The 25,424-nt window shown below is 46.2% G+C and overlaps 1 protein-coding gene across 1 annotated transcript; it reads right to left on the reverse strand.

Annotated features, from left to right (window-relative positions):
- Nucleotides 1-18,428: 18,428 nt before the first annotated feature.
- On the reverse strand, nucleotides 18,429-24,490 carry LOC149363379 (uncharacterized). Its single transcript, XM_089568502.1, has 3 exons — nucleotides 24,372-24,490; nucleotides 21,197-22,079; nucleotides 18,429-18,433 (listed from the first exon to the last, which is right to left on the reverse strand). The coding sequence occupies exons 1-3, from the start codon at nucleotides 24,378-24,380 to the stop codon at nucleotides 18,429-18,431; spliced, it is 897 nt and encodes a 298-aa protein (XP_089424628.1). The 5' UTR covers nucleotides 24,381-24,490.
- Nucleotides 24,491-25,424: the final 934 nt, after the last annotated feature.

The following is a 25,424-nucleotide window of genomic DNA, read 5'->3' on the forward strand; positions in this document are numbered from 1 at the left end:
GGCCGGGCTGTCGACCTGTCTGCTCCCAAACCAAGGGAAGATAAGCATTCTACGTAATGTGCGACCGCAATTCACACTGGCAATCGCCAAGGCTGCAAACATTTTCTGGAAAGTGCTGGAAGAGCTAGAGAAGTGCAGGCTTGCTTGCTTTGGTTGTGCTGAGCACGTGTCGGCATTCACTTGTGAGATACTAAAATTTGTTATTGCTAGAAGAATGCACTTTTTTTCTAGCACGTCTCTTGTCTCTTGTAAAAGCACGTCTCTTGTAACTGTTTGGCCCTTTAAAAGTGGCTCCCATTAAGATGTATATGTTTTTTTCCTATATGAATTGAATAAACTGCTTTCAATCTGACCTGTGCTATTACCGTCATTTTTCGCGTTTTATGACCTTAAGAACCAGATGTCTCGTCGAAATAGCTAATGATTCAGACATCCCAATCGTACCTCTGCCGCCCAGGACCGTTCGCGCAGCCACTCTCGTTGCACATTCAGAATAATATTTGTGCACTATCTTGGAAATATCTTCGTTAAACAGGAATTACCGGCGTAAAGTGGCGTTAAACACGGCGCGCTCGTCTGATAGCGATAGTTCGTGTGACGATAGACCGGCCGGAACAGGCCAGCAGCGTCGAAAGCACCACCCCACGAGAGGGAGCCGATTGGGGCCACGTTTGGCCGCCGAACTGCAGCGGAGTTTGCAAACTGAACCCGAAGAAGAGACGACGAAGAAGAAGCACTGCCCGCCACCATGGGTAAGGCTAGCCAGGATAGCGGTTAATGCAGTTCGGCCAGGAGACGGCGCCACGAGAATGTCCAGGAATGTGGCAATATTGCATTTTTCTTTTTCATGTGCTACGGAGCTACTGCCATATCATAATCACGCTACAGCGCCAAAGAAAAACCAAAGTCCGGATGATAAAAAAGTCAGACCATCCCTACATATTGCCGACTCGCACTGAGATATTTGCGCAAACATTCTACCTCCCGATTGAGCAGGCCGACAGATGGGGATGCGACGCACGTGTCCTCTTCCTTCTTAATCAGGTATGCTTCTATAAACTCTCTGCATGTCTGATCTTTGTGTCTGAATAAGACGCCTGCCCGGTTCAAATGTGGAGAGCAGCCTTTACATTTTGTGCAGTGTAAGGCGAGATTAGATGAAGCCGTACCCTGTAACGATCTTCGATGCACGGCCATCCGCTCATTTATACACCGGCCAGTCTGTCCTATGTAATTTTTTCCACACCAAAAACCCAGCTTTCCGTGATTAAAAATCATATAGGCACCTTTCCGTGAATAAAAATCAGTTCTTAGTCTGCGCCTGTGTCGTATATTTTCTTCCGCTGTGTCCTCGTTTCTTCGCGCAGTTTAAACCATGAATCCCCACCAACTCGCCCAGTTCTCCGTCCTTATTTTCTTAGGTAATGCTGAAGCAAGAATTAGGCCTGGGTGAATAAGGCAGCACCAAGTGCCATATTACTCTGGGGGAGCGTTATCTGCGTTTTCTTTACCAGCAGCCCTGTTATTTTTAGTAGAACAGTTTTATTTTTTGGTTATACCTTTATTTCGCGTTGGTGGTCACAGGGTATAAAAAAGCATGCGCACGCGAATAGAGATATGTCCTAGAGCTCGCTTGTGGGATTGTCTGTTTTTTTTTTGTCATACACGGTACTGGGGCCACCCCTTACCCTTGGTTGGAGGGATAAGATGGTAGCCTGAATTCATCTCATTCCCGTTTTCATGTGTGCCAAGATTTATTCGGTTTATTTTTTTGGTGTCAGCAAATTTCTTTTATTTTTAATTAGACTTTCTATAACCCGCCATACATTCGCGATGAGGGCAAGGTCTTCTATTAAGGTTAAGCACACGTTATCTTGTAATATATCTTGTACCATTGGGCGCAGCAGGGATTTTAAATCTAGCCGGCCTCTGTGACCCCACGAAAAGGGCTTAGATGCTTCCAAAAAACTATAGAGCACGTTTACTACATTCAAATGGGAGCGAAACCACAGATTTGAGCTACGTAGAAGACGACGGTGAGCAGGCAGTGCCATGGGACGGAGCAGATTGAAGTTGATGAGGAAGACGCTCTCCAATACACAGCGCGAGTGTGTTGTGCAGTTTAACACCAGGCGTTTTGGCTAGTGCGATAACCTAGTGGTCTCGCTGAGCAGCCCTTAAAGGATAGACTCCCAGTCACGGACATTGGTTAAATTTCTTTTTCTCTTTTTTATGGTTGTACCTCTAACACAGCTAAAGGTCAAAGTTAACCAGGCCGCGAATGAAGCCCGAGGTCTCGTATTGAAGCTCTTGCTTCAAAAAAAGCGTCTAAAGTCGTTTGCCCAATCGCAGATGCTGTGCACCAAACGGCTACAGTCTCTTCGTCCTCGATGCGTAGCGCAAGTTTAACCAAGATGAGATTGGAAAATGTTCTGGTTTAAGATTGCACAGGCTCGCGAAGCCAGGCTGATTTCAGATCGGTGTCGCCGCCTTTGTACTGTAATCAACCATAAGTGTTATAATGAACATGCAGAAAAGCAGAGTAATTTTCAAAAGTCTCGAAAGGGAATAGCAGTTCACCGTTGCTAGCGAGATGCTGGAATTGGTAAAGGAATCCACCTTTAGGGCGTAGTGGCTGCTGATCAGAATAATGAAGGAGAAATAACTAGAAGAATAAGAATGGGGTGGAGCTCATATGGCAGGTTCTCGTTGATCAAGAATTGCAGTTTTCCAATTTTCTTAAAGAGTACGGTATAAAACAGCTGTATCGGTACTCACCGGTACTCACCTATGCGGCAGAAACGTGGACTGTAACGAAAAGGTTTCAGCATAAGTTAAGCGCAACGCAGCATGTTATGCAAAATAAAAATGGTAGGTGTAACGTTAAGAGACCGCAAGCGTGCAGAGTGGGTGAGAGAACAACCGCGGGCTAAAGACATGCTGGTCGAAATCAAGAGGAAGAAATGACCTTGTGCAGCCATGAATTGCGGAGGCATGACAGCCGCTGGTCCTTAGGGGTAACGGAGTGGATTCGAAGAGAAGGCAAGCGTAGCAGGAGGCGGCAGGAAGATTGGGCGGATGAGATTAAGAAGTTTGCGGGGATACGGCGGTCGCAACTGGCAAAGAACAGGGTTAACTGCAGAGGTATTGGAGACGAATTTGTCCTGCAGTGGGCGTAGTCAGGCTGATGATGATGATGCAGATCCCTCACTACGCAGGCAAAAAATATACACATGGCGGCAAAAAGACACACTCAGAGTAAGCACACAGCAAGAGAGCGGAGCAGCGGTGGCGCATTTGTTGTAGCGAAATCGTGGTTTGAGCTAGTTGATACATCTTCAAGATTTCACCAGCGCTGCGACGAGGAACAAGAACAGAGAAGGAAGGACAAGGGCAAGCGCTACTAACAACTGAAAGTTTATTTGAAAAAAACACAGATTATATGCACACAACTGACAACCCAAAGCGCCTGCGCTTCCCGCAAAAAGCACGCAAAAGAAAGTTACGAATCTAGATACAAAATTTCACACTCATGTAAGTTTACAGATGGTGTGCTCACGCACGTGTCGCTGTTCTTGTGAATGTGATAGGTTTCACACAACTCCCTAGTCAGCTGATGTGGATGTCTGAATTTAATCTTAGCCCTGTTAAGCAGTGGAAAGCATGCTTTTTTATTAGACACCTTGGACACACCGGGTTTGGTCAGATTACAATCTCTGTAATTGTCAATCTCGCATTTGTTGTGCAAAATAGGTGAGAAATGCCAAAGGTCACGGAGCGTGCCCGCGAGCGTAGATTGCGCCATATGCGCAAAGCGAATAAAGTCCTTAGAAGAGGCAGTGGCGCCATCTGTGAGGTCAATCTGAAATCCACTGCACCACATAAAGGCCTCCGAGATTACCCGTCACGCTCGTTTCTCCGAGTTCGAAAGTAATCTCGGAGGCCATGGCCACACTCGAGCTTACACGTGCGCTTCCGCTTCGTCGAAGTCCACACAAGAAGTCTCTCTTTCATGAGAAGGCCGCCATGCGGCAGCTCTCGTCGTCTGGTGCACGGAGGTCGCCGTGCCTCTAAGTCGCACTTCTCGCGCCGATATTTGGATCTCCGAACTTATAGCATACTTGCGTCTTCTAGATCCGTTGTGTTACATTTTAAGGGCATGATCTCATGCCAAAACTCGCGTTCAGTTTGCAGGCAACCAATGCAAGCGCAAATAGGGCATAGTTCTCGGCGCGCACACTGGACGGCAGCACGATCGTGGCAAATGCTTTCATAGTACTCGCACTGTTTTTTTTTGTTTGTTCTGCGCCTTCTGTCGGCAAACAATCACTAACAATTAGCCGCAGTACTACGGCTGCGCGAATATTCGAAATTTTCGTATACAAATCGAAAGTACCTTCATTCGATTCTCTATCGGGATGAATAGCCCGCTAGAAATCATTCGAAACGAATCGAGTACGTTCTGAAGTTTTTTAATGATTGGCACGGAGTTCGAATAGTTCACACCATCGTTTTCTTCGACTTGCCGTCTCCAAACAGGGCCCACTCCGTCACCACGCAGCATGTTCCTGCAATCGGTAGGCGCGGGAACGAGGGATCTACGCCACGACGCGGACCATTCGTGTGGCGGCGTTCATAATGCTCGTACATAGGACAACAAGACTTCTCGACGTGGCGCTGTTCAGCTGGCTTCAGCAAAACCTGCCTAGATGCCCGATAGCAGAAGCCATGGCTGACAACTCTCGTGCCCCGCATCAACTTAGATATTTCGCTAGCTTGTTCACTATCACTGTCAGTAGCGAAAATGTAACTATACGCTGGACATGGCGGTCACAAACGATGTACTTACTTCCTTTTCCATGTGCCCTACTAGAAATCAGTGGGGCGTCTTTCGACAGCTGCACCTTTAACTTCGTGATTTATAGCCACCGCTAACGCCTCCTTGTTTCGTACAAATATTCGCTTGGCACCAATATGCGATTCCATATCAGAGCTGGGCTATTCGCATTCGACTCGGTTTTCAAAAATAATCCATTCGCACACGCCCACGCATTACAGCCAGCCTTGGCTACCCATAAGGGCGTCTGAATCCTGAACTGCAGCATAATTTTGCAACATTGTACTATAATAGAGTGCAGAGATTTTTGACAATTGTGTGCCGAAGCTCTCTCGGACAGATGGCATGGGCTAGTTTAGAAAGCATTGCATGGTCTCAAAAAGTGCACATCACTTTTGGCTCCTCCAGTTGCAAGCAGCGTATCTGATGCCTGTTTTTGCAAAGCGCAAAGAGGGCCAGTTAGTGAACGACACGTGTACAGAATTTATGAGTTATATTTCTTCGAATCACTCCACACATGCATCCACACTTTCATGCATGCATTTATACATACATTGGCACGTATACGTACGTAGTGTGTATTGCCTTTGCCTAACCAACCAAACAGGTTTGTTTCTATGCCGTGTAGCCCTTCAGCATTAAACCTTCGAATAAGCACAAAACATCATCATAAGATAAATAAGAATGGTTCAAGTGACCTGCACTCAGAGAACGCTTTCAGAGGAAGTCCCCGAGATGACGCTTCAGGACTCATCCCAAGAAATATCATAACTGGATCTATTCTGGAACACGGCGCACATTTACTTTCTTGTTCTTAGTAGCCCTGAAACATGAACATAAAACGCGAAAGACATCTGAAACACTCTCTGCGCGAAAATAGTGTGCATTTGCGTTTGCTAGGTACCGGCCAAAATGGGTGCATAGGCACCACTTCACGCCTATGCACGCAACTTTTTACAACCGAAAACAACTTTTTACAACTTGCTCAGCGCAGCATTAATAACATACGTAAGCACTATATCCGAGGCGTTTCTCACTGTAGCCAGAGGTCTCTAATTGTGCATTAGAGTATGGTCAGTAATTCATGCCTCCCTGCGTGCTGAAATGTTGAACGGTATAATTAGTTGGAAGAGAATTTTTTTTGCACTGAAATTCACAATATGAATTTCTCGTTTTTGTCTGTGCTCGTGCGCTCCAGCTGTGTAACGCCTGAAACCACGGAGGACAAGTGCCTTATTCATGAACCTCTATGTCTTAGCTAGTTCTGAAGTGCATTTTGGCTTAGCAGCCCAGCAGTATAGATTTCTGTGTGGATTGTGTCAAAGGGCAAAACTCCAGTTATTACATTTTAACTGCTACGTTCAGGGATCGACTTGGTAACTTCACTAAGGCCTAGAGGAAGTAGTATGAACGCCACATAGCTCCAAGTGTATTTCATTCTCCTGTACTGTCACCATCATAATCACCATCACCCTGACTGCGCCCACTGGAGGGCAAAGCTCTCTCCCATGTCTCTAATTAAGCGTGTCCTTTGCTAGTTGTGGCCACTGTATTTCCGCGAACTTCTTAATATCCTTCACCCACCTATCTTTCTGCCGCCCCCTGCAATGCTTGCCTTCTCTTGAAATCCACTCAGTTACCCTTAAGGACCAGAGGTTATCTTGCCTTCGCATTACATGCCCTGCCCAATTCTTCCTCTCGATTTCGACTACGATGTCATTAACCCGCGTTTGTTCTCTCACCCACTTCCCCGGTTCCGTTCTCTTAAAGTTACAGCTATCATTTTTCTTTCCTACCTCGTTCCGTTGTCCTAAACTTAAGCTGAATCCTACTTCTTTAGCCTTCACATTTTTTCCCATAGGTGAGTACCGGTAAAACGCAGCTCTTGTATACTTTTCTCTTCAGGGATACTGGTAAACTGTCATTCATGATCTCAGAGAACTTTACTTATGCGCTCCATCCCATTTTTATTATTCTAGTTATTTCCCTCTCATGATCCGGATCAATGGTCACTACTTGCGATAAGTTGGCATATTCGCTTAGTACTCCCAGCACCTCACTATCAAAGCGAACTGCTATTTTCCAGCACCCATACTTGAATCATAAATTTAATTCTTCTTTTTTTAGAATATTTCTGTCCTTCTCACCATTGTGATATGCTGCTCCTGACGGAAAGGCATATTAGTGTAAAGTTTAAACTCTGAATTAAGTAACTTGCTACCACAACTGCAAGAATTTAGGCTTTTATGAGCTCAAACATATAAGTACACTGAGATGCCATCATTCAAACTTTTCGTTTTGCTATCATCGTCCTCAGGCTGTTTTTTTAAAACACTGCCTTTCAATCTTCGCCAACTATACGAACTGCAAACGATATTGTTTTTTTTTCTATTCATGTATAGGTGCAGAGTTAATTGGCTGCTAGCGGAGCTTTTACTCGGCAGACATTGGAAGAAAGAGGATCCCAAGCCGCTGAAAGCACCAATTATTGCTATCGCGTTAAACCCTTAAGGCGAAGCTTAAGTGTCACTTCAAGTTTTTTTAACACTCTTTCAACCTGTCAAGCTGCCTTTCTTATAAAATTTTAACATCTTTGCCTCTAGCCACAAGTTTTGCTCTGAATTTATGCGCAAGTATACATAGTTCGTAGTATTAACACATATTTGTGTCTTTTTATACGCATGCGAACAACGCTGACGTAGCCTTGTATGTCTAGTTCGCGTTCATACAGATTGAAAATTTGTGGGAGCATTGTGGCGAACAACGCTGACGTAGCCTTGTATGTCTAGTTCGCGTTCATACAGATTGAAAATTTGTGGGAGCATTGAGGCAAGTGGGAAATTTTCAATAAGAGTGGCGTATGTCATTGAGCTCTTTGCTAACGCCTTTAGACAAATTGTGCTTACAGAAGACTAGAAGCAGAAGTAACAGCTAAAGATGCATCTTTTGCCATACTGCTCAATTATGTCAAGCCCAGCTCAAAGTATTCCTTAAAATTCATGCATAGCATGAAAGCAAACCTGCCGCAGTCAGTCCCGGAATGATACGGAAAACAGCCTGAATGTTCTTCTTCAGGACATTTTGATTACCTTCCCCGTGTTTTAATTTTAAGAGTTTTAATTTTACCATTGAACTTCCTGAAAACTCTTGTTTGCTATTCTTAGATTGAAAATAATTTTTGAACAATCCTGACCACCTCTGCTGGGCGTACATGCCTAGGTCGAAAAAGGCACTCTTGCCCTTTAACTCGCGCCATTCGAAGCTGGTCAAGAGGGGTATTGTATCAACTTGCCTCAGGGCTTCATTAGCCAAGTCCTGTCCACATAAGGTTCAGGTTAGCTTTGAGGCTCAGGTTGATCGCCTTAGGTCTGCTGGTTTTCCGCTGGCCCTTCTTCAGGCTGTCGCTGAGTCCCTGTTAAAGTCCTTCCGCCCAAACTCAAAACCTCGGGGGGTGGATGCACAGGAGAGGCGGAAGTATGAAGTTATGCCCTACGTTCACAGGGTCTCGCATGGCCTGAAGAGGGTCGACGGAAAATTCCGCGTTGAGGTCATTTTTTCTGCACCTTGCAAGTTGTCACGTTTGTGCAATTTGGCGAAAAAAGATAAGCAAAAGAAGGGTGTGTGTGGCATTAACCACAGGAATAAGTTTGTACAGTGTACATGCAATGTACTTTATCAGATTTCCCTGAGCTGTGGTAGGGTCTACATTGGGCAAACTGGCCGCTGCGTCAACATTAGATTATTAGAGCATGCAAATTCCTTAGATGATTCAAGCGGGTATCATCTGCCTAAGCATTGTCCAACTTGCAAGCATGATGACAAAGATTGTAATCCGCTTTTTGATAGGACTAAGGTTATCGGACGCTCGAGGGATCAGAAAGAACGGGAAATTATCGAAGCCTTTGAAATCGCGAGATTAGGGCCTGACAAATGTGTTAGCGATGCTTCAGTACACCTGTACCGCAAGGAGTTGGAGTTCCTTGATTCCACGAGATGAGTTTGGCTTTTGTTTTTGTTTTTGTGGTTGTTGCGCATGTGCTTTGCTGCTGAATGAAAGAGGAGTGGGTGGAAAAATCAGTTGTCAGTCTGCGTTTGTCCCGTGTGGTTCTTTTTCTCTTGTCCCGTCATTTTGCGCAGTTATTTTTTGCTCTCATAATGTCGTACCAACTAGCCCCTCACCGCACTCTTCTGCCTTCTCCGGACTAACAAATTGATCCTGTTTTGATTGCGTGGAGGCAAGGAGCACTATCTGAGGATGTCCGAATGACATGACTGAGGAATACTGAGGGGATCCACTGGACAAGTTGGCATTGACTGGGCTGTGTAAGGTAAGCATGAAACTTGTCCTCGCCTTTAGACACAGTTTAGTATTCAGAGTTGCCGTAAGGCCTACACGATACACCTGAGAAGCACATCCCTCCACGTGCACGCTTTTGGCATCCAGGTGACGGATGCTTCTCAAATCCGTCCGTCTGTACGTCGGGGCATGTAGGCATGCATGCATGTACAGTCTTTGTCAAAACTAGCCAGGTGGCAAGGTTTGCTTCTAGCTTGTACAGCGGAGCCCTTACAGCTTTCCTGAAGTTTAAATGGTAGTTAAAGGAAAGAACTCGGGGCCTTCTTACCTTCCAATAACTTTTGATCTTTAGGAAATTCACAAGGGCTCCACTATACAAGCTAGAAGCAAACCATGCAGCCTGGTTACTTTTGACAAAGACGCTACATATGCAAGGATAAATGGATCAATAACAGCATTGTAAATTATAATTTACGGTAGCTACGTTTCCTGCGATGCACATAAACTGTCACATCGATCTGGGGGTAGTGAAGACAGCCCAGAAATAACAGCGTTCTGCTCACGTCTACGGCTTTCGCTAAGGGGTGTGCGTGCCAGGTCAACAAACGCCGCAGGGGGCCGGCGCTTGCAGAAAGAACCAAGTCCTTGGCAGAGGCTGACTCACGCCGAATGTATGCTGGCCGCCTGTTGTGCAATGCTCGCATCCGTCCCAGTCAAGCAGCGTATACACCGTACCTCTAGTGATAACCGCAAGCATTGCCGATTCTCATTTATGCTGCTTTGGAGCAGACCGCTCCGTTAAAGTGTGATATCAGCCTATGTTAAAGAGCCAGAGATGGCCTTGATTAAATCCGCTCAGAACCCTCTCACCTAGGGATCTCTCAGTTACTCCGGAGGATTGAAAACGCCAAGCATTTCTGACCTCTTTACTGCAGCCCTGAGCAAAATTATCTGGTTTACTAATCTCTTTTTCTCTTTCCTGTAGTAAAATTCCGTCACCTACTATTGGCACTGCTACAAATATCTGCAGATAATTCCTATCCGTATGATGTGGGCAATAAACAAGTAATCTTTGCAAATATAAACTGCGAAAAGCTGTTCTCTATGGCGATTTTTGCACTGCCTTTTACAATGCGTAAGTGCAGCGATAGCGTTCTTATTTAATTATTGCTAGATTTACTCCACCTTAGCTTCTATCGCATCGCATAATAACGCTTCTACAGCTGTTTACCTAATAACAGCCAATATGAGGTTTCAAAGATTCTTGCAAGGATATGTTATAAAACTCTCAACGAGAAGCAAGACGAATTTTTCTTTAACTACGAAAAATATGTAGAAGCTGTACAGCTTTCCTTTGCAGCCAGCCGTTTGGCTGCGTTTGGGTGGATGCGAATGATTAATTAGTCCCTTATTTATAAATTAACTCCACCTTGGGAGATTCTCCTAAACATCCGACCAACACAGTTCGCACTTCGAGTTACTGTTCAATTACTCTCGCCCTACTGTACGTCAGCCGTCCCGGTTAGCTCAGTTGATAGAGCGACTGCTCCGGTGAAGCGGTGGTCTCGGGATCGGACCCCGGATCAGGGCGAATTTTTTATCTAACCTCGAAGTTTTTTGTGCAAGACGTATAAACTGTTTTGATGGTTCCAAACAAACATAAATGCTGATGATGCTACTAGCCCTAAAGCGCTTCCGGTATCAATGGCGCGGTGTTTGAAAAGGTTTGCGCCGGTGCAGAACTACGACTTCTCCCCTGCAAATTAACATCTATGTCAATGGACGATCCGTCAAAGAGGTACAAACCATGAGAACACTGGGGTTGTATTTACAGAAAAATGAAAAGAATAATGACACACTCACTAAGCTAAAATGCACGCTAGAAGCGACGCTGTGATTAATCCGCCGCATAGCTAATCGAAGACAAGGGGGGAGGGAAAGAAATTTATGCCGACTATCGCAGGCCTTTGCGCTACGCAGGATACTCTATGCCACCCTTTATCTCAAATTTGCGAGCGCAAAAAATGACATATTAGATAGCATGATACGGCAAAGCCGCCTTACGACTCCCACTAAATGCCTCAACCGAAGGGATTAGGAGGTTAGGAATACACAATACCTACAGTGAACTGGAAGAAGGCCCTTGATGGCTCAAACGGCAAGATTAGTAAATTCTAGAAATGGCGGTAGTATTCAAACTAGGCTTGGAATTCACTATGAACCTACTAGTCAAGGCGCTTAAGTACACTTGCCCCGCGACTATAGGGCAGCCCTACTAACCAAAGCACCTCCCAAAAACTTTCACCCTATACGCCATAAGGGTAGAAGACAAGCACAAGCAAAACCTTACATAACAAATACCGGCAGTAGACCGGAACAATTCTAGATGCGGCAGAATGCCACCATAAGAATACCTTTGCAATTGTGGCTTTGAACGAGGACGGTGACCGCATCGTATAGGCAACAATCAAAATTAAATCCCCTGAAACGGCAGAAGAGGCAGCTGTAGCCCCCGCCCTAGCGCATACTCAAGGTAGCACGATTCTTAGCGACTTCAAAATTTCTACCAATAATTTCACAAAAGGGCGAATTACCGACAGCTCCCTTAGAATCCTTAACGCCACCAAATTCTCAACACATTATTCCGAACTGATATGGTTCCGACCCAGCATGGGTCTCAGCAAGGGTTCCACATGGGGCTGGGACCCATATCAGTTCATAAAGCCCGAGGTTTCGTCGACCGGGCAGTGGATGAGTCTGGCTCCCTGAATTTCACGAAGGACTCCATGATCACATATCATGATCTATCCTTTTAAACTAGATAGGAAAACTTTCCCACTCCGGACAAAAGCTTGTCTAAAGAACGAGAGGCTACGTGGCGTCGTCCACAGACGAGATCGATACGTACCCCATTACTCCTCGCGCACATTTATCCTGATCTATGCAACCCGAACTGTAAACACTGTGGCCAACGCGCCAGCTGCGGGCATATGCTATAGGACTACAAAATAGAGCCACCTCCGGGTGATCTAGTTACCGCCCCTTCTCTCGAGCGGTGGGAGACCGTGCTGGCGAGCTCTGACTCCAGAATGCAACTTCTGGCCGTGGAGAGCGCTGACAAAGTTGTCGAGGGCTATGTACTCTCGATCACTTAACGCGATCTCTTAGCACCGAGCTCTTTCCAACGAATAAAATATTTTACAATCAATCAATCAATCAATCAATGAATCAATCAATCAATCAATCAATCAATCAATCAAAAAATAAATAAATATACCTATCGAGAAGCGATCGAAAAAGCGCTGATGTAGATGACACATGTCTAGCAGGTTTTGAAAGGCAGCGCGGCAGCGAAACATTCCGCGCAGTGTTTGATATGGCGCCGGTACAGGTCACGCGCCGGCTTCGTACAAACAGGCTGTGTTCTGAGGCTGAATCGCAGTTTTACCGGAGCAAAAAACGTTCGAAAAAGCTGCATATTTAGCTTTCCTTTGTACCTGTTTGGCTGGGCTTGGGTGTATGCCAATGAGTAACCACTCCCTTATTACAAAAGGCTCCTCCACCTTGGGGGATTTCCCTACAGACTGGACCAACCCCTCTCCTACTTCGACTTATTGATCAACTCGCTCTCACCCTTTGATATGCTAGCTGTCCCGATTAGCCCAGTAGGTATAGCGACTTCTCCGTGGTCCCGGGTTCAATCCGCGGACTAGGACGAATTTTTATGTTCTGCCGAAGCTTTCGAGCTTTCCTTTGCGTTCGTATGGGTGCGCTTGGGTGGATGCTAATGAGTAATCAGTCCCTTATCACAGATCAGCCCCTTTCTTGGGGGATTACCCTAAACATTGGGCCAAAATTTTTAGAACTTCGAAGATTTTCTTTTTCTGTAATTTTTTTATTCGCCTACTTGAGCAAAACTGTTTTGAAAACGAAGCGCTACGGTTAATAGAATTTCAAGGTGCATTGGTGCTACAGCGCCACCTTTCAATGAACGCATAGTGATCGTGAGGTAGACAGACTGAAGTATGTAAACACTCCTCGATATGGTATCGATTATGTACAAATGTGGGCTGCATGAACACGTGTTCAGTGTGTTTCCAAATGCATTACTACTTCAATGAAAAATGATTACTTCAGAAATAAGCACTGGGTATATTTCGAAGAGTATCTCGAGGTAGCCGAGAAGAAAGTCTCCATCTAACTGATACCGTCAAACAACTTGCTATTGCTTGTACCCTAGAATAAAAAAAAAACGCGTCATGACACTGTACAACAAACTTTGCTAGAGGAGGCAATATACCCCATGCATCTGACAAGCCCCCTTGTAACTCGTCTCGAGTGATATTGACATGACATCTGCCGCTGCACTCTCGAACGCTACCACTTGCTTTACAGCGGATACACCGGACCTGTGTAGACGGCCTTGAACCACTCCGTGTTGCGCACTCCCTCGTACGTCGACACCCCCTCAGTGCCGCGCACATGTCCACGTGTCGTGACGTCTATTCTCAGCCTTGAGCACTCTTTACGGTCTAAGGATTACCCTGGATCCAAATCGGCGAGCAGGCCCTCCTCAAGGGTTCACGAGTGACTGGCGCAGGCCAGCGAAGCTATCTGGTGCTGCCGAAAAGCCCATCTCATTAAGAGTCAGAAATTTGCATTGAGATATGTCCTGACTTAAGAAAGCGTGTTAGCGATATGTTATCACCCGTATTGCTGTTGGAGGTGTAAAGGAGAAAAGCTTGGAAAGTATAATTACTGTCACTATGACAACAGCGAAATCAGTGGTAGCACACTGCACGCCTCCGCCGACATATAGACTTGATTTCACGCTTTCCATGAGCCGCCACGCAGTTTCCAGCTGAGTGTAAGCGGAAAAATGAATAAAACGTTTACAGTTTGTACAAATTGCATATATGCATTATGGCTAGCATCATCTCTGCGCAAATGGACGGCGACGTAGAGCCGCAGAGTGCGCTGGCTGGGCGCGAATGTAGAGTGACTTCTTATGGAGGTCGCTTCATTGAAACCACCTACAATTACTCATAGAGTTTGAGTCAGGCCAACGAAGAGCTGTTTCTTAACACCCGCAATAAAAAACTTACCCTCTTGTCCTCCGTTATGTTTGGGCCTGCGCGACGGAAAGGCTGCTTCATGTGATGAAGAGTGGCAATTTTCAGTATTTCCTTCATTAGTGCGTCTGTTTCTATCTTCAGTCATCCTTGCACTACGCTCTGCTTTGCATCTTCACTTCATCTTTTAACGTACGCCTTCAAGCTGTCGTATGGATGCTATATGCTGTTCTGCGGAAGTAGTTAAACCTGTCCTTTTTGAAATGCGCTTGTGAACGTACGGAGCATTTCCGCCTTGAATGTGACCTTAGTACTGAGGCTGGATCGACGGTCTCATACAGTGTCCTCGATGCATATTGCACTGCGAAGTTAACATGACTCGTCTTCGATTAAGCGTTCCAGGGATTAAAGATTGCTACCCGGTGAAATTGGTCAAGCCGGAACTCAGCCTCCTCAAGGTGGTAAGAGATGGAAACCTGGTGGATCGCGCTGGCGTTGCAGCCGGGCTGGCGGTGCTAGTACCGGCAGATTCATTGTCACAGTTCCTGCACACCATGTTGACATTGGCCAGGGAGCGGTCCTTATTCGGGAAACAAGCACTGCAATGGTATACTCTCCCGATTAACTAGTGCCTCTACTTAGAGAATTCGTCTCCTGGGCTGGGCTGTCTGGGCTGCCTACTTGGGCTGGAGACATGGCTTGTAGGGGGCGTCGATTCATTAAAAGCATAGCCAGCACCTCCAGAATGTGTCAGGAGGATTAATAAGCTAGCGAAGCGTCCAAGGCCAAACCCACGAAATTATAAAGAGCAGCACTGTTCAAGAAAGACCCGCGATATACGACTCTACTTCGACTTCCATTCACGGGGTCTTTGTCTTCATGGTGGAAAAAACAGAGCAAACATAGACAGAAAACACAGAAAAGAGGGGAGACACTACAAGCGCTGACTCGCAACTAAGGTTTATTAGAAAGAACAGAACACAATATATACAAAAACCACCCACGACTGCGTACGTCATAACAGATTACTTCTTTGTCATAAGACATATGTCTTTGTAATAAAGACATAACAGTCTTTGTCTTCTTTTCGAACGCTTGTGGTCATAATATAATTCTGACTAATCTTCTGAAAAAGACAACAGGAATGCCGGCAAGATTAGCCAGAAGGTACTAATGAAAAACATGTGCATGCTAAAAAAAATACGTGAGAAAGAAAAATAAATGAAAAAAATGTATCAAAATATAAACTGCTGAAAATGCTTCTAGAATACTAAAGAAAGCGCTGAAAAAGCACGGAGCGGTGCCGTTCCTGGAACTCGCTGAAATCACCAGCGGCGGTTCGAACGTGGACGCAGGATGTAAGCGACCATATCTAGTGAAGCAGCGCAACGGCACAAGGCCAAGGGAAGAAGAGGACAAACACAGCGCTGAACTGACAACAAATGTTTATTCCGGATGCAATCAGCATATATATACTTCAGCACCTTCGAAAAAAAACAACAAAAGAAAGAGAGAGGAGCGGAAGATTTCATCCCAGTCACTATGCGCATGCAGCTGTATCGCGTGTACATCGGTCATATGACATGAGATAGTTGTACTCTTTCAACGAGATGGCTACGGAAGGGGTGCTGATAGAATTCGCACCCAGCTTCATGATTTCAGATGCCTCGATAATCTCTCTAGTAAGTTTATCCTTGTGTAACTACGTGGCTGTTTTTGAATTTCGGAAAACAGGAACAATCAGGACAGTGAATATCTATGTGGCGGACCGCATTCTTAGCGTTGTTTCCATGCTCTCTAAGTCTTTCATTCAGACAACGGCCCGTTTGGCCGATGTATGAACCACCACACATCAACGGGACTGAATACACCACGTTATCTTGGTATGGCACGTACTTCGTCCTGTGGTTTTTCTTGCAGTCATGACCAGATTCTGATCTTATATCCGGGCCATTTACCCTCGCACACAAGCCACTGAGTCTCACAGGCGCCGAAAAAACATCAACTCCAGCCTTTTTACCTATTCACTTCAGATTGTGGGACACAACATGGACATAGGGTATAACTGCCAGATTTCTTTGTTTAGAAAGAGGGACAGTGTTGCGCCCCTTTAGCTTTTTCAAATTCCCTTCTGCTACTGACGCCAGAATATGAAGCGGGTATTTTGCATCGGTTAGTCTTTCAACCTGATTGAAGAAACTATGTTTTATCCTGTGTGGACAGGATTTTTTCATGGCATTTTGAAAGCATGACGCCACAATGCCACAAAGAGGCATTGCTTCCAGAAGACACTCAGTGTGTGAGCGCGAAATTCCGGCAGAGGATAAAGGAGGAGGAGGAGGATATAGAAGAGGAACGGCAGGGAGGTTAACCGAAAGAATAATCGGTTTCCTACCTTACACGGGTGGAAGGGGGTGAGGGGATAAAAAAATGAAAGAGAAAGGAGAGTAACAGAAAATTGAAGTCACTCTAAAACGTCACTGTTCCTTAAAGTCACAGCCTATCGTGCAGGCCAGAAGTTCTCAAGAAGCGGAGCAGTGCCTTGCAGGCCTTCTCCGCCGACGACCGCCGCGGCCAGTGGCCGAGAATCTTCATTTCCGTGAAAGGGCGTGTATCTAGGCGCTCCAGCGCACGGCTGAGAGACTGCCTTTCGGTGGTGTAGGAAGGGCAGTCACAAAGAATGTGGGTTATGGTCTCGTCATGCCCGCAGATGGAACATGCAGGACTATCAGCCATACCGATTAAGAATGAGTAGTGGTTGGTGAAAGCTACACCAAGCCAGAGGCGACACAGCAAAGTTTCTTCTCGTCTTGGTAGGCCTGATGGTAGCCGGAGCTTCAGATCTGGGTCCAAGGATTGTAAACGGGAATTGCAAAATTGGCCGGAATTCCACGCGGCAAGCGTGATGTCCCACGCAAGTGCGCGAAGCCTGCTCGCTGCATCCGATCTCGAAATGGGGATCGACACAAGATCGCCGTCGTCGTGAGCAGTTCGCGCGACCTCATCCGCGCGGTGATTACCTGCTATGCCGCTGTGCCCCGGTAGCCATTGGTGGATAATGTCATGTCCTTTGTTGATGGCAGAGTGATGTAGCTGTCGAATTTCTGCGACCAGTTGTTCGTGGGCTCCACGGCGAAGAGCAGCTTGTAAGCCTTGGAGGGCAGCTTTCGAATCGGTGAATGTAGACCACCGCTGAGGGCGCTGCTGACTGATGTATTCAATGGCGACACGAAGAGCGGTGAGTTCTGCACCCGTCGAAGAAGTGCGGTGACCTGTCCTAACTCTAATTTCTGTAGTGCTTGCGGGTATGACGACGGAGCCAGAAGAAGAGATAGAGGTTGACTGAGCCGTCGGTGTAAACGTGCACCCGGTTTGCATGGTGCTCATGTAAATATTCAAGGGTGACTTCTTGTAGTTCTGTCGGCGATGAGTCTATCTTCTTCCTGATGCCAGGTATACAGAGGATAAAGACGACTACGATAAAGAGACTACGCAAGAGCTTGCGCTGGTCTGGTCGTCGTATGTGCTGTGTTTCGTTATTTTCAAACTTTTCAATTTTGGATGCCCCCCCCCCAGAAAATCAAGGCCTGTTGTGGCGTCCCTTTTGTTTAGTGAAATTACTTCTGGTTCATTTTTAGTGGCGCCCAAGGTGTCCGCCCATTTCAGAAGTGGCCTTGGCTCTGCCCCATACGCCATCGTGTTTGGAGCCTATGGGTTTCTATCCAAACAGAGCTATCCCTCTACCGTCTCTGCAAAACGTAACCAGGAAACAGTGTTTGCTTTGCAGCCGTGCAGAGAAGCTGTCGAGGCACCCATAAGGACTTTAGGGTCTCAGAATGTGAGGACAAAGGCTGTTTTTACACAGATTTGGGCCTTATGCGATGCCAAAAGTGCTCCACTACAATGCTGAAAAACAAACCTTCTTGCCTGGTTACTTATGGCATAGACAATATATCTAACTTATTTAGTGTTCAGGTTATACAATGCATGCGGTGCGATTATTTCATTCAATCATTTTTATTACCAAAAATGGCCTGAAGCCTCATCGGGACGAATAAGAGGATTAGGTGAAAGTTAGAACCCCAGGCTCTGAAACAAAGAACAGCAGGGCATCTTGCTTGCGCTTGTTTGCCGGGTAGTTACAAAAACGGCGGATAGATGGAAGCATAAGAAGAGGAGTGCTGTTACTACTGTTCGTATATCTAAAAATTAAGGAAATGCATCAGGCTGCGAAAAGAACAATTTTAGGGACAACATTACGATGCAGAGAGACAGAGATGAGCGCGCATCACAAAGCAAACTCGAGGTAATGATCCCCCGCTTGAATCCGAAAGGTGAATCTGTACCTAGGGAGGAGGGGAGGGAGAGAGAACCGCTAACGTGAATAAAAGACTACAAATAGTACGTCACAGTAGAAAATTCAATATCAAGGGGAGAGAAATGCAGCACGGGACGCCAGATAGTCACGAGGCGCGATGAAATGAAGGAATTTTATCATGGTGTGTTCCTTGTGGTTTAGTACCAGTGTAGTAGAGGAATAATTTTAACCACCAGTGAGATATCTGCAAATAATGCCAAGAAATGCTGGTTATCGTAGTAAACGTGGTCGTGCGGATAATAAGAAAATAACGGTGTATAAGCTAAACATTCAGATGTTAAAACACGACTCTCGCTGTGTGCGCTCTGAAGACATAGATCGTATCACTGCTGGCCTTCGATTTATCAAATGAGCAAACAGCCTTGAGACCACTTTCCCCGAGTTCTTCCTCGTTGCCCCGCAACGTGTTTACTAAGTTTGTGTTTGTTTTACCAAGATGCTCCGAACAATGTTTGTGCAACAACCCTTCACCTGGTGATCTGCGGTCAACGCGCCGTTCAAACGCCTGTTTTGTTATTTTTTTTTTTGCCCTAAAAGCGATTTCATCGTCTTTTCACCGCTGGTGTCACCTACGTTCTGTCTTTACTTTTACTTGAACGAGGGAGCCCAGTTCTTACTTCTATTGCAAGGTGCTGGGTCTTCTCCCAAAGAAACATGCGCATTCAGCTGGATGGCATTTGGATCTAATCCTGTCCAGCCTGTTTTCACATCGCTGATGTTGGGGTGGGAGTGGCTGCGTTAAGTAGCAGGCGAGGCTAGCCTCACATTCATAATGAGAGCGATTGCTCCGTCAGTTTCACATATTCTAAGCAAAGATTGCTGCAAACAATGTCCCAGGAGGCCAGTATTGTGTAAGAAATTAAAATGTAGCCATGCTACTGCGCATATCATCGTTCGTGAACTTCCAGAGATCACCCTGTTAGCGACGTTGACCAGACACCCATTCCTTCTCCTCAGGCTGCTTAGAGATATCATACGTCCGTAATTTGCAGACTTCACTGCAGACACCAGCGCAATAGACATGTATTTGAAGGCAAGAAATGCGGGACAAACGTTGACTTCCACTGCGCATTTTATAGGAAAATCAAAATTTGTTCACGAAGAAAAAAAAGACAATGGCAATCAAAGTGTCTAGTCATCGAAGCTGGGCCTGTGTCGACGCTAGGCTGTGTTCCATGCCCATATTAGGCAGAGTACGTGTTCCTGCTAGGCTGAGCATGTTTCCTAAGATATGTCTAGGAGCTATTATTGGAGCTGTTGTCGATAGTTTTTTAGCATCTCGTCTTGATATAAAAACTGTGCTTTACAAATAGGAAAGCTGACTTGAAATGAAGGCTTGTCTCATCTTTCTTATCTTGAAATCCGTGTTGTTCACCACGTGGTTGTCTACCAAGAATCTGTACGAACTTGCAAAACTTTTGTTGCTAATGGATATCTAGTTCGCATCGCCTATGTGCATTGCAATAGACCAGGTGGAGGTCACAGCGATGAAGTCTTTAAGGAAACGTGAGCTAAACTGTAGTTTCAGGAATAGAGCGCATGCATTCACTTTTCGCTCGCTCTAATATCCACTGCAAATTTTTTTTTGCTGCGAAGATCGAGGTAGCAGCTTCGTACGTAATATCGTACATGAATTCCCGCTCATTTCGTTATCCTAGGAATGAATGGAGCTGTACACAGCATTCATGAATCCTATTTGTGAAGCACGAAGAACTTTCTCTGACGTTTTGAATATTTTATTTAGTTCTTCAAAACAATCATTGGCACAGAGGGATGGTAGTTCCATAGAAACGTCGAAACTGCAATCATGCCGCTTCTTCTTGGGAGAATAATTTCTGCAATAAAAAAAAACAAACAATGGCGCCACTTAAATACGGCGAGTGCAGAACAATATGAGCTTTGAAAAGCGAAATAGTATTCCTTGAAAACTGTCAGCATATTTTATACCAGCCAATATCCTAATAGTACGTGGTCTCAATTACCAACCTCACATATTTATGATTTCAAACGCAACCACATTTCTCTGTGAGAAGCAATGAAGAACTCTATTCAGTGGCGCATGTCATCTTACCTTATCATGATTACTTTGCAAAGGAAACATGAAATATGCAGTAAAAGCCTATACAGGGTTCATCTTCACTGTATTCGAGCTAGGGCGAAGAGGTATTAAGGCTTGGTTTAGTAAAAGTGCACTTCTGTTCGACTGCTTAGGGGCTTCTGTTTTACGAGCTGACATAGCTCCGAGCTTCTTACATATGGCCTGTACTGTTACATGCAAGGATGTCAAGATAGTGATGCAAAACAGTATGCAACGGGGTTTACAAATTGCCTTGTTTTGAGAGTTGGAACTGGAGGTCCAAACTTCATCACCATCACCATCATAATCATCATCATCATCCGCCTGACTACGCCCACTGGAGGGGAAAGGCCTCTCCCATGTCTCTATAGTAAACCCTGTCCTTGGCAGTTGCGGCCGAAATTTATACACATTTGAAACAAAACAAAAGTGCATTGCTGCATCACTGGCTGCCTAAAACGTGTAAGTAATCCTGCTCTGAATTACCACATTAGTAAAAAGTGATGGCAAGAATCCGCCCAACGGAGGTACTTACACTTCTTCCTGCGGAGCAGACCCGAGTAGTGCACGGGAGATCCGAGGCCGTAGCCGTAGTTGAGGCCGTAGCTGCCGAGACCGTAACCGTATCCGTAGCTGCCAGTGCCGTAGCCAAGAGATCCGACGCCGTAGCCGTAGACGGGGGAAGAATGGGAGATGCCGTAGGAGGCAATGGCAGGACCAGCGTGATGAAGGCCGACACCGTAGGAGGCGACAGCTGGAGCAGCGTGAGCAAGACCGACTCCGTGATGAAGGCCGACTCCGTAGGAGGCGACGGCTGGAGCGTGGGCGAGACCGACGCCGTAGGAGGCTACAGCTGGGGCATGAGCGAGGCCGACTCCATATGAGGCGACGGCTGGAGCAGCGTGAACAGCGGTGGTGACAGCGGGGGCGTGGGCGACGCCATAAGAAGCGACAGCTGGAGCAGCATGAGCGAGACCAACGCCGTAGGAGGCGACGGCTGGAGCATGGGCGAGACCGACGCCGTAGGAGGCGACGGCTGGAGCGGCGTGAGCGAGACCAACTCCGTAAGCGGCGACGGCTGGAGCAGCGTGGTAGGAGGACACAGTGCGGGTCACGGCAGGAGCAGCAGCGTAGGCGCGTCCCAGAGCTCTGTAACCGTAGCCTAGACCACCGTAGCCATAGCCGAGACCACCGTAGCTGAGACCACCGTAGCCGAGGCCGTAACCGGTAAGACCGGAATAGCCAACGCCGTGACCAGAGAAGCCGTAGCCGTGACCGAGAGCGTAGCCACCGTAGCCTCCGGCACCGCTGGCGTAGCCTCCATAGCCGTATCCCAGGGCAGCGTTCCTAAGCAGGGAGCCGCGGACGTAGCCGGCGGCGGCACTGGAGACCAGGGCAAGCAGGAGGCAGGCGTGCAGCTGCAGAGTCGGTAAAACACAGGGTTCAGGGTAAATTATGAAGCACTTTATGATGTACATGGGCACGCATTCGTGTCGCGTTGTTATGGACGCCTCTGTTCCCAAGCAAAACGAATCGCGAAGAAAATAGCGTGAAAAACAATTTATGAATAAATTTTCTTCTGTGCAATAATTGATCGCCGTGAAGTGTAAATCAGACAAAATTTAGGTAGCCCATATTTCATTATGCTAAGAACCGTAAAGTTTAAAACAAAGCAGTGCAGCCTGAAAACATATGATGGCATCTCATGGTATGACGGAGTGTCTCCTACTACGATTTTTCATATCCTACAGACCCCTTTAATATATCTATAGTCTTTCTGCTAGCTACCAATGTAGCACAAGCTGCTGAGAGTGTTTTCCTCAGAGCCATTTACGTAAGACGACAAATGGTGATGCGTGTTACACCTTGGCGATCTACATCATGAAACTACGAGAAAATAAGGTTATCGCTCAGGCGTTGGCGCATTTTCACTGTATTTGCTGGTTTACTCCACTGAAGTAACAGGAAAAGAAAAGAAATATCTCATTGGGGCAATTGGGGTTTGTTTTCATTGCTCTCCATATTAGGACCCGGAAATACATGGGCCCAAATAGAATTTCTGCGTTTTGCTCTGTACATTGTCTGCACTGCGAGTTTCCATGTTAACGAGGCGTAAATACATTGGAAAAGCTTGCCTCCTTTAAGACTGTAGATAATTCGGGTCGCCCGTATAAACAAGCACGACTATACTTGAGAGAGGCGGTGCTGCCGCCGCCTTCTTCCCGGAATCTTAAAATTTTCAGGAAAATATAAATTGCCCTTGATGGGTTTTACTCGGCGAGAAAATTCGACAAATCTATTGCAAAAATAGGCTCGGTCTGTACAAGGTTTTCCAGAAATTTAGCCCTGCTGTTACTACTACAGCTTCTCGTCGGCTTTTCACAAAGCAGTGACTAATCTTAACAGGACTCCATCTTCTATAGTTGATCCCAATTCAGTCGCTTCAGCTCATTAACATCCTTTTTTTTTGTGCCTTGTGTTATTAGACAAAGTTGTCTTTCTATTTCGTTTATCCATACAATGAAAAGAATCAGTTCTCAGCACGATCAAGGTTATGAATGCTAAAACATTTCACACTGCATACACTCCTCCGTGCCCTATCATAAGAGAGCATATCCGGATATTTTTCTCAAACTATCGAGGACAAAACCATAAATTGTTAAGTAACCTTCTTAGCTTCCGTTTCTCGTGCATCGGCCAATTACAACACACTATAGCTTTCATCAAAGCCAGATGACTATGCTGGCTTAGAAATCCCTCATGCATGGCCATAAAATCAGCATTCTTGGAAGCCCACAATGTTTCCGCCTGTCTCCAAATTCTACCGCTTGTACTCATGAGCTCTTCTTGGAAAAAACACGCCTGCTGCAAAATATTCCGCGGCCGTCGCCAGTAGCTCATATCAATTCTCGCTGCCACGAACGAACTGCCAAAGGGTATCGCATTATCGGAAGCGTTTCGTTCTTGGCCCGTCCAGCTTATTTCGGGATTTCGGACTTCGTGCTGCGGTTTCACTTTCGCTTATTCTCAGAATAAAACTTGGCACGAAATCGATTGTTTTCTCATTTCAACCGCGAACTAAATTTAAACGCGGTTAAGCGAATAAACACGCCGTTTTTATGGCCACATGTCGACACTGCGTTGTCCTAGAACCATTTAGGGCGGGAAGCATTGCTGCGTCTGATAGGATACCGCTTCGCTTAAGCTGTGGCCTTGCTTTACCGCTTTTCGCTCTGACAAGGACGACGAAGTACATTGCAAAATGATCAAAGCCACGCTTCGTATATCTCTTTCAAGGTTTTCGGGCGGTACATATAGGCGTAAGCAGGCAAAAAATCCTCCAGATGCGCGAGCAGTCTGGCACAGAAAAGTGACGACGGGTACTTTAGTGCTTCTGTTCCCCCCGCCACGCGCACTACGAATCTACGCTAGGTCCGCGAGCCGCTCCTTCGAATAGGAAAGCAGGCACCACCAATAAGTTCCGCTTTGCCCAGGCTTGAAAGAGTCACGCGACATTCCCTGGCACACTGGCCAAAAGCAAGCGGCCCAGTAATTATCCTTGTAAGACCCTCCGCCCCGCTTCACTGCTCGTAAAAATATAATTTTCTTGCTTAGGCACGATTAGAAGGGCTAACTGTTAAGCTAGCGAAGAACCGACGACCAAGCGCGCAGAGAACGAAACGAGCTATAGGAACTTGGCGCACACTCACTCCAGTCATGGTTGTCTGTGTTCAGCGTACGGCGATTCAAGGTACACTGCTCGACATGTGGCAGCGCCGATGTCCTCTTATACATACTGGAGAGCGAGTGCCGGAGCTTCCGGAGAGAGGTACCGAAGAGCGTGAGAAGAAACTATTCATGTTTGTTCTCGTATCAGTACCCTCTTTTCACTGCTTCTTTCATTACCGGGCATCCTTCCCTCTTCCTGATCGCAGGCTTCGATGAAATTAAGTCACCTCGCGGAGAAGCGGAGGAGGACGGTACGCTTCTTATTCAAACTAAGAGTGCGGGGATTAGTTCGTTACTCGTTTGGGTCATTATGTAAGCATATGCGAGCCAGCAAACGGAGACGTATGGTGCTGGGCACGCGCACAAAGCGCCGTGCTCATCGCAAAAGATAGGGATGCAGCGTAGCCTGCACTTGCTGTGCGGAAAAAGCTAGTAAGAAGGCGACATCCGGCGCAGAGGAGTCTGTCTAGAGGAGATAACTGGAGCGGCAGTGCGCAGTTTCCGAAGAGTAGCCGATGGTGATGAACGGGGAATAGGCGTGGTGCCGACGATATAGGCGATGTTTCAAGCACATATAGATGGTATGAAAATGAACGTGACCCTTGAAAAGAAAATACTATATGTGCATACTTGGTTTCATTTAGCTATTGGAGGATATTGTGTTTTTTTTTCTGCGCGATTTCTTCAACCGCAGTACATAGTGAGACGGTCGAAGGTCAGCTGTAAGCCGATAAGCTATTGAGAAAAGCTTTTTTTACACCTTTCGGTGCAGGTTGACTATGCTAACGTCGACGGTTTAGAAAGCAGCCACAGCAAAAATGTCCCTCAAACAAATAATTATGACAGTAATGCCGGTGCTATTATTAGGCAAAACACCAGGAAGACACGACTACTTCTTTAAATTTTTTAAAAAATATTAGTGCTAAAGCACTAATTCGGAATTGAGAGCATGGCAAAATTTCGCGTTTTTCTGTCGGAGAGTAACCTGGATCATAAAAATTCTACCGGCGGCAGCACCTGCGATCTCAGGCCAG

Source organism: Amblyomma mixtum, chromosome 2 (genome assembly GCF_055824585.1).
Source record: "Amblyomma mixtum isolate Tamu chromosome 2, ASM5582458v1, whole genome shotgun sequence".
In the NCBI taxonomy this organism is placed as follows: domain Eukaryota; kingdom Metazoa; phylum Arthropoda; class Arachnida; order Ixodida; family Ixodidae; genus Amblyomma; species Amblyomma mixtum.